This window comes from Lissotriton vulgaris, chromosome 10 (genome assembly GCF_964263255.1).
Source record: "Lissotriton vulgaris chromosome 10, aLisVul1.2, whole genome shotgun sequence".
NCBI lineage: Eukaryota > Metazoa > Chordata > Amphibia > Caudata > Salamandridae > Lissotriton > Lissotriton vulgaris.
In genome coordinates this window covers 13,741,170-13,753,342 of record NC_141698.1, presented here as the reverse complement: position 1 = coordinate 13,753,342, position 12,173 = coordinate 13,741,170, and the positions used below count along the sequence as shown (strand labels likewise).

The window sequence follows — 12,173 nt, the reverse complement described above, 5'->3', positions numbered from 1 at the left end:
TGTGAGTCGCATGAAGACATGAGCTGTACATGTTTACTGTAGAGTGGCTGGTGAGTAGAATGGTGGCATGAGCTGTACATGTTTACAGGATAGTCTGTGAGTCGCATGAAGACATGAGCTGTACATGTTTACTGTAGAGTGGCTGGTGAGTAGAATGATGGCATGAGCTGTACATGTTTACAGGATAGTCTGTGAGTCACATGAAGACATGAGCTGTACATGTTTACTGTAGAGTGGCTGGTGAGTAGAATGATGGCATGAGCTGTAAATGTTTACAGGATAGTCTGTGAGTCGCATGAAGACATGAGCTGCACATGTTTACTGTAGAGTGGCTGTGAGTAGAATGATGGCATGACCTGTACATGTTTACAGGATAGTCTGTGAGTCGCATGAAGACATGAGCTGTACATGTTTACTACAAAGTGGACTGTGAGCCGCATGAAGACATGAGCAGTACATGTTTACTACAGAGTGGACTGTGAGCCGCATGAAGACATGAGCAGTACATGTTTACTGTAGAGTGGCTGGTGAGTAGAATGATGGCATGACCTGTACTTGTTTACAGGATAGTCTGTGAGTCGCATGAAGACATGAGCTGTACATGTTTACTGTAGAGTGGCTGGTGAGTAGAATGATGGCATAAGCTGTACATGTTTACAGGATAGTCTGTGAGTCGCATGAAGACATGAGCTGTACATGTTTACTGTAGAGTGGCTGGTGAGTAGAATGATGGCATGACCTGTACATGTTTACAGGATAGTCTTTGAGTCGCATGAAGACATGAGCAGTACATGTTTACTACAGAGTGGACTGTGAGCCGCATGAAGACATGAGCAGTACATGTTTACTGTAGAGTGGCTGGTTAGTAGAATGATGGCATGACCTGTACATGTTTACAGGATAGTCTGTGAGTCGCATGAAGACATGAGCTGTACATGTTTACAGGATAGTCTGTGAGTCGCATGAAGACATGAGCTGTACATGTTTACAGGATAGTCTGTGAGTCGCATGAAGACATGAGCTGTACATATTTACTGTAGAGTGGCTGGTGAGTAGAATGATGGCATGAGCTGTACATCTTTACAGGATAGTCTGTGAGTCGCATGAAGACATGAGCTGTACATGTTTAATGTAGAGTGGCTGGTGAGTAGAATGATGGCATGACCTGTACATGTTTACAGGATAGTATGTGAGTCGCATGAAGACATGACCAGTGCATGTTTACTGTAGAGTGGCTGGTGAGTAGAATGATGGCATGACCTGTACATGTTTACAGGAAAGTCTGTGAGTCGCATGAAGACATGAGCTGTACATGTTTACTGTAGAGTGGCTGGAGAGTAGAATGATGGCATGACCTGTACATGTTTACAGGATAGTCTGTGAGTCGCATGAAGACATGAGCTGTACATGTTTACTGTAGAGTGGCTGGTGAGTAGAATGATGGCATGACCTGTACATGTTTACAGGATAGTCTGTGAGTCGCATGAAGACATGAGCTGTACATGTTTACTACAGAGTGGACTGTGAGCCGCATGAAGACATGAGCAGTACATGTTTACTACAGAGTGGACTGTGCGCCGCATGAAGACATGAGCAGTACATGTTTACTGTAGAGTGGCTGGTGAGTAGAATGATGGCATGACCTGTACATGTTTACAGGATAGTATGTGAGTCGCATGAAGACATGACCAGTGCATGTTTACTGTAGAGTGGCTGGAGAGTAGAATGATGGCATGACCTGTACATGTTTACAGGATAGTCTGTGAGTCGCATGAAGACATGAGCTGTACATGTTTACTGTAGAGTGGCTGGTGAGTAGAATGATGGCATGAGCTGTACATGTTTACAGGATAGTCTGTGAGTCGCATAAAGACATGAGCTGTACATGTTTACTGTAGATGGGCTGTGAGTAGAATGATGGCATGAGCTGTACATGTTTACAGGATAGTCTGTGAGTCGCATGAAGACATGATCTGTACATGTTTACTACAGAGTGGACTGTGAGCCGCATGAAGACATGAGCAGTACATGTTTACTACAGAGTGGACTGTGCGCCGCATGAAGACATGAGCAGTACATGTTTACTGTAGAGTGGCTGGTGAGTAGAATGATGGCATGACCTGTACATTTTTACAGGATAGTCTGTGAGTCGCATGAAGACATGAGCTGTACATGTTTACTGTAGAGTGGCTGGTGAGTAGAATGATGGCATGAGCTGTAAATGTTTACAGGATAGTCTGTGAGTCGCATGAAGACATGAGCTGCACATGTTTACTGTAGAGTGGCTGGTGAGTAGAATGATGGCATGACCTGTACATTTTTACAGGATAGTCTGTGAGTCGCATGAAGACATGAGCTGTACATGTTTACAGGATAGTCTGTGAGTCACATGAAGACATGAGCTGTACATGTTTACAGGATAGTCTGTGAGTCGGCTGAACACATGAGCTGTACATGTTTACTGTAGAGTGGCTGGTGAGTAGAATGATGGCATGAGCTGTACATGTTTACAGGATAGTCTGTGAGTCGCATGAAGACATGAGCTGTACATGTTTACTGTAGAGTGGCTGGTGAGTAGAATGATGGCATGAGCTGTACATGTTTACAGGATAGTCTGTGAGTCGCATGAAGACATGAGCTGTACATGTTTACTGTAGAGTGGCTGGTGAGTAGAATGATGGCATGAGCTGTACATGTTTACATGATAGTCTGTGAGTCGCATGAAGACATGAGCTGTACATGTTTACTGTAGAGTGGCTGGTGAGTAGAATGATGGCATGAGCTGTACATGTTTACAGGATAGTCTGTGAGTCGCATGAAGACATGAGCTGTACATGTTTACTGTAGAGGGGCTGGTGGGTAGAATGATGGCATGAGCTGTACATGTTTACAGGATAGTCTGTGAGTCGCATGAAGACATGAGCTGTACATGTTTACTGTAGAGTGGCTGGTGAGTAGAATGATGGCATGACCTGTACATGTTTACAGGATAGTCTGTGAGTCGCATGAAGACATGAGCTGTACATGTTTACTGTAGAGTGGCTGGTGAGTAGAATGATGGCATGACCTGTACATGTTTACAGGATAGTCTGTGAGTCGCATGAAGACATGAGCTGTACAAGTTTACTACAGAGTGGACTGTGAGCCAATGGAGACATGAGCAGTACATGTTTACTGTAGAGTGGCTGGTGAGTAGAATGATGGCATGACCTGTACATGTTTACAGGATAGTCTGTGAGTCGCATGAAGACATGAGCTGTACATGTTTACTGTAGAGTGGCTGGTGAGTAGAATGATGGCATGAGCTGTACATGTTTACAGGATAGTCTGTGAGTCGCATGAAGACATGAGCTGTACATGTTTACTGTAGAGTGGCTGGTGAGTAGAATGATGGCATGAGCTGTACATGTTTACATGATAGTCTGTGAGTCGCATGAAGACATGAGCTGTACATGTTTACTGTAGAGTGGCTGGTGAGTAGAATGATGGCATGAGCTGTACATGTTTACAGGATAGTCTGTGAGTCGCATGAAGACATGAGCTGTACATGTTTACTGTAGAGGGGCTGGTGGGTAGAATGATGGCATGAGCTGTACATGTTTACAGGATAGTCTGTGAGTCGCATGAAGACATGAGCTGTACATGTTTACTGTAGAGTGGCTGGTGAGTAGAATGATGGCATGACCTGTACATGTTTACAGGATAGTCTGTGAGTCGCATGAAGACATGAGCTGTACAAGTTTACTACAGAGTGGACTGTGAGCCAATGGAGACATGAGCAGTACATGTTTACTGTAGAGTGGCTGGTGAGTAGAATGATGGCATGACCTGTACATGTTTACAGGATAGTCTGTGAGTCGCATGAAGACATGAGCTGTACATGTTTACTGTAGAGTGGCTGGTGAGTAGAATGATCGCATGAGCTGTACATGTTTACAGGATAGTCTGTGAGTCGCATGAAGACATGAGCTGTACATGTTTACTGTAGAGTGGCTGGTGAGTAGAATGATGGCATGACCTGTACATGTTTACAGGATAGTCTGTGAGTCGCATGAAGACATGAGCAGTACATGTTTACTGTAGAGTGGCTGGTGAGTAGAATGATGCCATGACCTGTACATGTTTACAGGAAAGTCTGTGAGTCGCATGAAGACATGAGCTGTACATGTTTACTGTAGAGTGGCTGGAGAGTAGAATGATGGCATGACCTGTACATGTTTACAGGATAGTCTGTGAGTCGCATGAAGACATGAGCTGTACATGTTTACTGTAGAGTGGCTGGTGAGTAGAATGATGGCATGAGCTGTACATGTTTACAGGATAGTCTGAGTCGCATGAAGACATGAGCTGTACATGTTTACTGTAGAGTGGCTGGTGAGTAGAATGATGGCATGAGCTGTACATGTTTACAGGATAGTCTGTGAGTCGCATGAAGACATGAGCTGTACATGTTTACTACAGAGTGGACTGTGAGCCGCATGAAGACATGAGCAGAACATGTTTACTGTAGAGTGGCAGGTGAGTAGAATGATGGCATGAGCTGTACATGTTTACAAGATAGTCTGTGAGTCGCATGAAGACATGAGCTGTACATGTTTACTGTAGAGTGGCTGGTGAGTAGAATGGTGGCATGAGCTGTACATGTTTACAGGATAGTCTGTGAGTCGCATGAAGACATGAGCTGTACATGTTTACTGTAGAGTGGCTGGTGAGTAGAATGATGGCATGAGCTGTACATGTTTACAGGATAGTCTGTGAGTCACATGAAGACATGAGCTGTACATGTTTACTGTAGAGTGGCTGGTGAGTAGAATGATGGCATGAGCTGTAAATGTTTACAGGATAGTCTGTGAGTCGCATGAAGACATGAGCTGCACATGTTTACTGTAGAGTGGCTGGTGAGTAGAATGATGGTATGACCTGTACATGTTTACAGGATAGTCTGTGAGTCGCATGAAGACATGAGCTGTACATGTTTACTACAAAGTGGACTGTGAGCCGCATGAAGACATGAGCAGTACATGTTTACTACAGAGTGGACTGTGAGCCGCATGAAGACATGAGCAGTACATGTTTACTGTAGAGTGGCTGGTGAGTAGAATGATGGCATGACCTGTACATGTTTACAGGATAGTCTGTGAGTCGCATGAAGACATGAGCTGTACATGTTTACTGTAGAGTGGCTGGTGAGTAGAATGATGGCATAAGCTGTACATGTTTACAGGATAGTCTGTGAGTCGCATGAAGACATGAGCTGTACATGTTTACTGTAGAGTGGCTGGTGAGTAGAATGATGGCATGACCTGTACATGTTTACAGATTAGTCTTTGAGTCGCATGAAGACATGAGCAGTACATGTTTACTACAGAGTGGACTGTGAGCCGCATGAAGACATGAGCAGTACATGTTTACTGTAGAGTGGCTGGTTAGTAGAATGATGGCATGACCTGTACATGTTTACAGGATAGTCTGTGAGTCGCATGAAGACATGAGCTGTACATGTTTACAGGATAGTCTGTGAGTCGCATGAAGACATGAGCTGTACATGTTTACAGGATAGTCTGTGAGTCGCATGAAGACATGAGCTGTACATATTTACTGTAGAGTGGCTGGTGAGTAGAATGATGGCATGAGCTGTACATCTTTACAGGATAGTCTGTGAGTCGCATGAAGACATGAGCTGTACATGTTTAATGTAGAGTGGCTGGTGAGTAGAATGATGGCATGACCTGTACATGTTTACAGGATAGTATGTGAGTCGCATGAAGACATGACCAGTGCATGTTTACTGTAGAGTGGCTGGTGAGTAGAATGATGGCATGACCTGTACATGTTTACAGGAAAGTCTGTGAGTCGCATGAAGACATGAGCTGTACATGTTTACTGTAGAGTGGCTGGAGAGTAGAATGATGGCATGACCTGTACATGTTTACAGGATAGTCTGTGAGTCGCATGAAGACATGAGCTGTACATGTTTACTGTAGAGTGGCTGGTGAGTAGAATGATGGCATGACCTGTACATGTTTACAGGATAGTCTGTGAGTCGCATGAAGACATGAGCTGTACATGTTTACTGTAGAGTGGCTGGTGAGTAGAATGATGGCATGAGCTGTTCATGTTTACAGGATAGTCTGTGAGTCGAATGAAGACATGAGCTGTACATGTTTACTGTAGAGTGGCTGGTGAGTAGAATGATGGCATAAGCTGTACATGTTTACAGGATAGTCTGTGAGTCGCATGAAGACATGAGCTGTACATGTTTACTGTAGAGTGGCTGGTGAGTAGAATGATGGCATGAGCTGTACATGTTTACAGGATAGTCTGTGAGTCGCATGAAGACATGAGCTGTACATGTTTACTGTAGAGTGGCTGGTGAGTAGAATGATGGCATGACCTGTACATGTTTACAGGATAGTCTGTGAGTTGCATGAAGACATGACCTGTACATGTTTACTACAGAGTGGACTGTGAGCCGCATGAAGACATGAGCAGTACATGTTTACTACAGAGTGGATTGTGAGCCGCATGAAGACATGAGCTGTACATGTTACTGTAGAGTGGCTGGTGAGTAGAATGATGGCATGAGCTGTACATGTTTACAGGATAGTCTGTGAGTGGCATGAAGACATGAGCTGTACATGTTTACTGTAGAGTGGCTGGTGAGTAGAATGATGGCAGGACCTGTACATGGTTACAGGATAGTCTGTGAGTCGCATGAAGACATGAGCTGTACATGTTTACTGTAGAGTGGCTGGTGAGTAGAATGATGGCATGACCTGTACATGTTTACAGGATAGTCTGTGAGTCGCATGAAGACATGAGCTGTACATGTTTACTGTAGAGTGGATGGTGAGTAGAATGATGGCATGACCTGTACATGTTTACAGGATAGTCTGTGAGTCGCAGGAAGACATGAGCTGTACATGTTTACTGTAGAGTGGCTGGTGAGTAGAATGATGGCATGAGCAGTACATGTTTACAGGATAGTCTGTGAGTCGCATGAAGACATGAGCTGTACATGTTTACTGTAGAGTGGCTGGTGAGTAGAATGATGGCATGACCTGTACATGTTTACAGGATAGTCTGTGAGTCGCATGAAGACATGAGCTGTACATGTTTACTGTAGAGTGGATGGTGACTAGAATGATGGCATGACCTGTACATGTTTACAGGATAGTCTGTGAGTTGCATGAAGACATGAGCTGTACATGTTTACTACAGAGTGGACTGTGAGCCGCATGAAGACATGAGCAGTACATGTTTACTGTAGAGTGGCTGGTGAGTAGAATGATGGCATGACCTGTACATGTTTACAGGATAGTCTGTGAGTCGCATGAAGACATGAGCTGTACATGTTTACTGTAGAGTGGCTGGTGAGTAGAATGATGGCATGAGCTGTACATGTTTACAGGATAGTCTGTGAGTCGCATGAAGGCATGAGCTGTACATGTTTACTGTAGAGTGGCTGGTGAGTAGAATGATCGCATGACCTGTACATGTTTACAGTATAGTCTGTGAGTCTCATGAAGACATGAGCTGTACATGTTTACTGTAGAGTGGCTGGTGAGTAGAATGATGGCATGACCTGTACATGTTTACAGGATAGTCTGTGCGTCGCATGAAGACATGAGCTGTACATGTTTACTGTAGAGTGGCTGGTGAGTAGAATGATGGCATGAGCTGTTCATGTTTACAGGATAGTCTGTGCGTCGCATGAAGACATGAGCTGTACATGTTTACTGTAGAGTGGCTGGTGAGTAGAATGATGGCATGACCTGTACATGTTTACAGGATAGTCTGTGAGTCGCATGAAGACATGAGCAGTACATGATTACTGTAGAGTGGCTGGTGAGTATCTGTAGCATGTACTATACGTTTATAGCAGAGTGGCCTGCAATTTACATGAAGGAATGAGTTGGTGATTTACCCTCAGGCATGAACTGTACATGTTCATAGCAGAGTGGCCGGTGATTAATGTTCAGGCATGAACTGTACACGTCTACCGCAGAGTGGTCGGTGAGTCGCATACAGCCACAAACTACATGTTTACAGAGTGGCTGGTGATTCGCGTAAAGGTATGAAATGTACATGTTTACAAAGTAGACGGTTATTTGTGTACATGCATGAACTGCACATGTGTAGAGAGTTGCCGCTGATTCGCGTACAGGCATGAACTGTACATGTTTAGAGAGTGGCCGCTAATTCGCGTACAGACATGAACTGTACATGTTTACAATGAGTCACATGTTTTCCATGTACACTGACTCCTTTACTGTGAGATGTGTGCTCTTGGGGGGCGTGTGTGACCCATGGTCGCATGTGAGGTGGCTCCCGTACTAGCGCCTGGCAGGCTGCCGTCCTGGCGCTTGCAGGGAACGCTGGGTGAAGTCAGTGTGGGGCAGGCGTGCACTGCGGATCGCAGGGTGCGCGCTGGTGGGTATGGTGATAGGGTGACAGAGGCAGCAGGGCCTGTGACGTGCACTCCTGTGCCCGCTTTACAGTACTGATGCGCTGCACTCCGCCCCCTTCCTGTCTCTGGCTGCAGCACGAGCCCCCCCCCCCCTCACTCAGGCAGACACTTCTCACGTCGCCCTTGGCTCCCCTCAGCGGTGACCTTGAATTCGAGGAAGTGGAGGCCTCCTGTCCGTGCTCAGCAGCCGGAACGCCTCTCCTTCCTCCTCTTCAGGGGCTCTTAGCGACTAGAGCTGCGGCGAATCCCGGCGTCGGCGCTTGACTCAGCACCGCGTGATCCTGGGCTCGTCACTTCATGCACATGCGCCAAGCTGGGGTGCTTATAGATCGCCGCCACTCACAAGTGATGCGCAGCTTCATGCCTACGCATGCATTTTGGCACTACATACATGCATACCAATGTTACTGCGTGCAGCATTCCTAATGTTCCCTCATATTCCGAGACTCCCGGGCGAGGAGGGCATGGCACGGACCCAGCTTCCTGCTGATTCTGCCCAACAACGTATGTCTACCTTACCAGAGCGTCTCCCTCCCATAAAAGGTGCCAAACTAACCATTAACAAACCCGCCCTGACGAAGGCCTTGAGCGAGCAGCGGTGTAGGGCTGAAACATGTTGGAGCTACAGGGGGCATAGGACCCTAGTATCCTTTGGTCGCGTATGTTTATTGTGCCAATTTGACCATGCCATGCCCATGTTGGTTACCGCAGGGGTCAGAGGTCCACCATATATGTTGGACGCCTTTGCTTATCCCCCCGGAGCCCCCACCCTCACCCGCCCAGCCTGTGCACAGAAAGGTCCGAACCCAGCCCTGCCAAATGTGTGCCCCAGGAGGTCTGTCCCCTCCTTCGATGAAAGATCGGACTCCAATTATCACTTCTTGGGTCTAGTGCCTTAGTGGACTAATAGGTCCACTCTAGGGCTTGTGTTTGACCCCATGGTCACAGGTTCAAATCCTGGTGGGTCTATTCAGCCACTCACCCTTCTGAGGTCGATAAAATGAGTACCATTGAGTTGAGAAGAATAAACATCTGTTATTCAGGCCAGGGTACCCTTGGTGGTGAATGTGCACTTTAGGGATGTAGGTTATAACATTCCGAATATCGGGTGTACACATTAATCTACCCCTGTTCGGGCAGAAGTAGAGCTGGAAAGTGCCTCACTTGGGCCACCGGAATATCTCTGTAAGCAGCCGCTCAGAGACCCCAATGGTAGTCACACAGCTGCGCCAGGAAGTAATCCCCCTGTAGGGATCTTTTTTTATACCTGCAGGTTTCCACGTCATCCCCAAAAATGACGTGATATGATATTGTTTTATAAAGCTCACTAAAACCCCAGGTGCCAACGCGCTACAGCGAGACAGACTAATCTACAGAGTAAACCAACCCATAAGTAAGGGAACTATAGGGAGAAAAACAAGCTTACAAGTGCTTTTTAAGGGAGTCTGCTTCAGAACTGTAAGTGGGCTCTGCCTTTCATCCTTCTGAAGTAGATAAAGCTAGCAGCATGCATTAGGACCACACCTCCCTCATTTACAGATCTGATTGGTCCCAAACCAGGTCTCTGTCTGTCTGCCAACAAGCGCCACAATCTTTGGAGCAGGACTTCGAACCGCGTGGACGGAAGACCCCATTTCCCATCTAGCGCTTACCGCCCCCAGCTCTGTCCTAGGCACACACTTCCAAAAGGGCGCCCAGGAATCGGTAACAAGGATGGTGCTTCGTTGCTCTCCGAGAGTACGAAGCGCTATGTAAGTGCGCCAGTAATATACAATGATTATCTTTTGCCTCCAGTGGCACAGTGAGTGTACGCAGGGCGTTAGAGCCCCCCCCCCCCCCCCCCCAACACACACACCTAGAATACGGAGAGCAGGGCTTGGACGTGACACCATCGCCTGCAGTCTGGGTGAGGGAGGGGGTACAGGGTGCCCCAGCACAGGTGGCAGCGGGGTGTGCATGGTTTAAAGCAGGCTCGTGCACAAGAGCAGAGGGTGCGAGACAGCAGAGGAGCCGTGACCAGGGAGACGCGACTCCATGAAACACTGCCCCTCTGTCCTCGGCTGCTGGGGAGCGGGCAGAGCCCCCCCCCCCCCCCCCTTTGTCTGCAGGGCTCTGTGCACGTAGGTGAGCCAAGCATCCAATCAGAAGGCAGGACGCGCAGTACGTATGGCACAGGCGTGTAGTAAAGGGGAAACACTTAATAAGGGCACTGAAAGACACACTGAAGAGAGTTGGACAGCTCTGTGGGTTCGCTACCTGCTGCTGAGATCTGTGTCACTCCAGAAGGGTCACATTTCATTTTGTCGCGTTGATAACTCGTACATAAGTTGTTATTTGCAGCGCTGTGACACTACGCGCCTACGGCAGAGAAGAAGGCGCTGCAAATGGCACAGGTATGACAGAAGGCGCTGCGAATGGCACAAGTATGGCAGAAAGCGCTGCGAGTGGCACAAGTATGGCAGAAAGCGCTGCGAGTGGCACAAGTATGCCAGAAAGGCCTCCAGGCGCCCGGGGCGGACACTCACCTCCGCCGTTCTTGTAGCAGAGGTACGGGAAGCGCCAGACGTTGCCCAGGCCCACGGCGAAGCCCACGCAGGACATGGTAAAGTCCATCTGCCGGGTCCAGGTGGCGCGCTCGGCCGCGGGCTCGCGCAGCCCCGGCGGGGGGTACCCTCCGGGCAGCTTGGCAGACCCGTTGGCACACACGTCGGCATCGTGCCCACCTCCGTTGGGGATCAGTTGTCCTTTCTTCTCCTCCAGCGAGCCGTGGCAGGTCCCGTTGGAAAGCGACCCACGACACTTCTCCATTCGGAAATCAATTTTCAAGTTTTTGTAGCGTGTTTGTCCCTCTGCGAGCGAGGCGCTTTAGTCGGGTCGAACTGCCCTCCACAGGGGGCAACCCGTTAGTCTGACTTAAGGAGAACAAAGGTCCCAAAATAATGTAAAAAAAACACTATTCAAAGGAAGGGGGAATAAAAAATATACAAAATAAATTGGGAGGGGGGGGGGGAGGGTGGGGGCCGGACAGAGCAGTGAGCTAAATCTCAGCAAAAATCCCCAAGATTTAGTCAAACATCAAATAAAGCGCCTCAGAATCCGTCCACGAAGCACTTGAAAGTCAGCCTGAAAAATCTCATGGGTTAACGGTACGGAGGAGCGGAGAGAGACGCAGGGCCGCTCTCCAGTCCGGACTGGGCACTGGGGCCGGGTGCAGGCGACGCTGCGGTGGCTCTGGCGGCGGTGGTAGCGCTCTGTGGGGCTTCGCGGCGCTCGGTGCGCGGATCTCCCTGGCTGGCAGCGCTGCTCTGGCCTCCTCCTCCCTCGGTCCGGGCTGAATGAAGCCCGTGGACGAGGCTGGCAGCTTAATGCACCGATGAGGTCAGAGCGCCGCCCCCGCCAGCGCTGCTGCGAAGGGCGGAGCGAGGCCGACACACAGGCGCTATTTTCAGTAGCGGGGATGCCGACCTTTCACCAGGAGCTGACGCGCGCCCGGACCCCCACCAGCGCGTGTACGTGACCCCCAACAAATGCTCCTTTCAATTTCATTTTTTGTTTTTTTTTTATATCTCCTAATTTTCCTGTTATCTGGGGGAAGTATGTTTTTTTCGATATTAGTTTTATGTTCCTCGTGGGCGGCTGGCTGCTGCTTTTCAATGCATTTGTTGCATTTTAAAATGTGTGTGCGCGGCCCCGAGAGTCGCGC

The 12,173-nt window shown here is 48.0% G+C and overlaps 1 protein-coding gene across 2 annotated transcripts in view; it reads right to left on the bottom strand.

Moving 5' to 3' along the window:
• SLC6A8 (solute carrier family 6 member 8) overlaps positions 1-12,173 on the bottom strand; it is a 169,145-nt gene that overhangs the window by 146,420 nt on the left and 10,552 nt on the right. Inside the window, exon 1 of one of the 2 annotated variants that reach the window (XM_086940216.1) lies at positions 10,996-11,807. The exons of the other annotated variant lie outside the window; for it this stretch is intronic. Coding sequence (XP_086796342.1) covers positions 10,996-11,278 — 283 coding nt within the window. The 5' untranslated portion in view covers positions 11,279-11,807. Of the gene's footprint in view, positions 1-10,995; positions 11,808-12,173 lie in introns of those variants that run through there. 2 annotated transcript variants of the gene reach the window in all.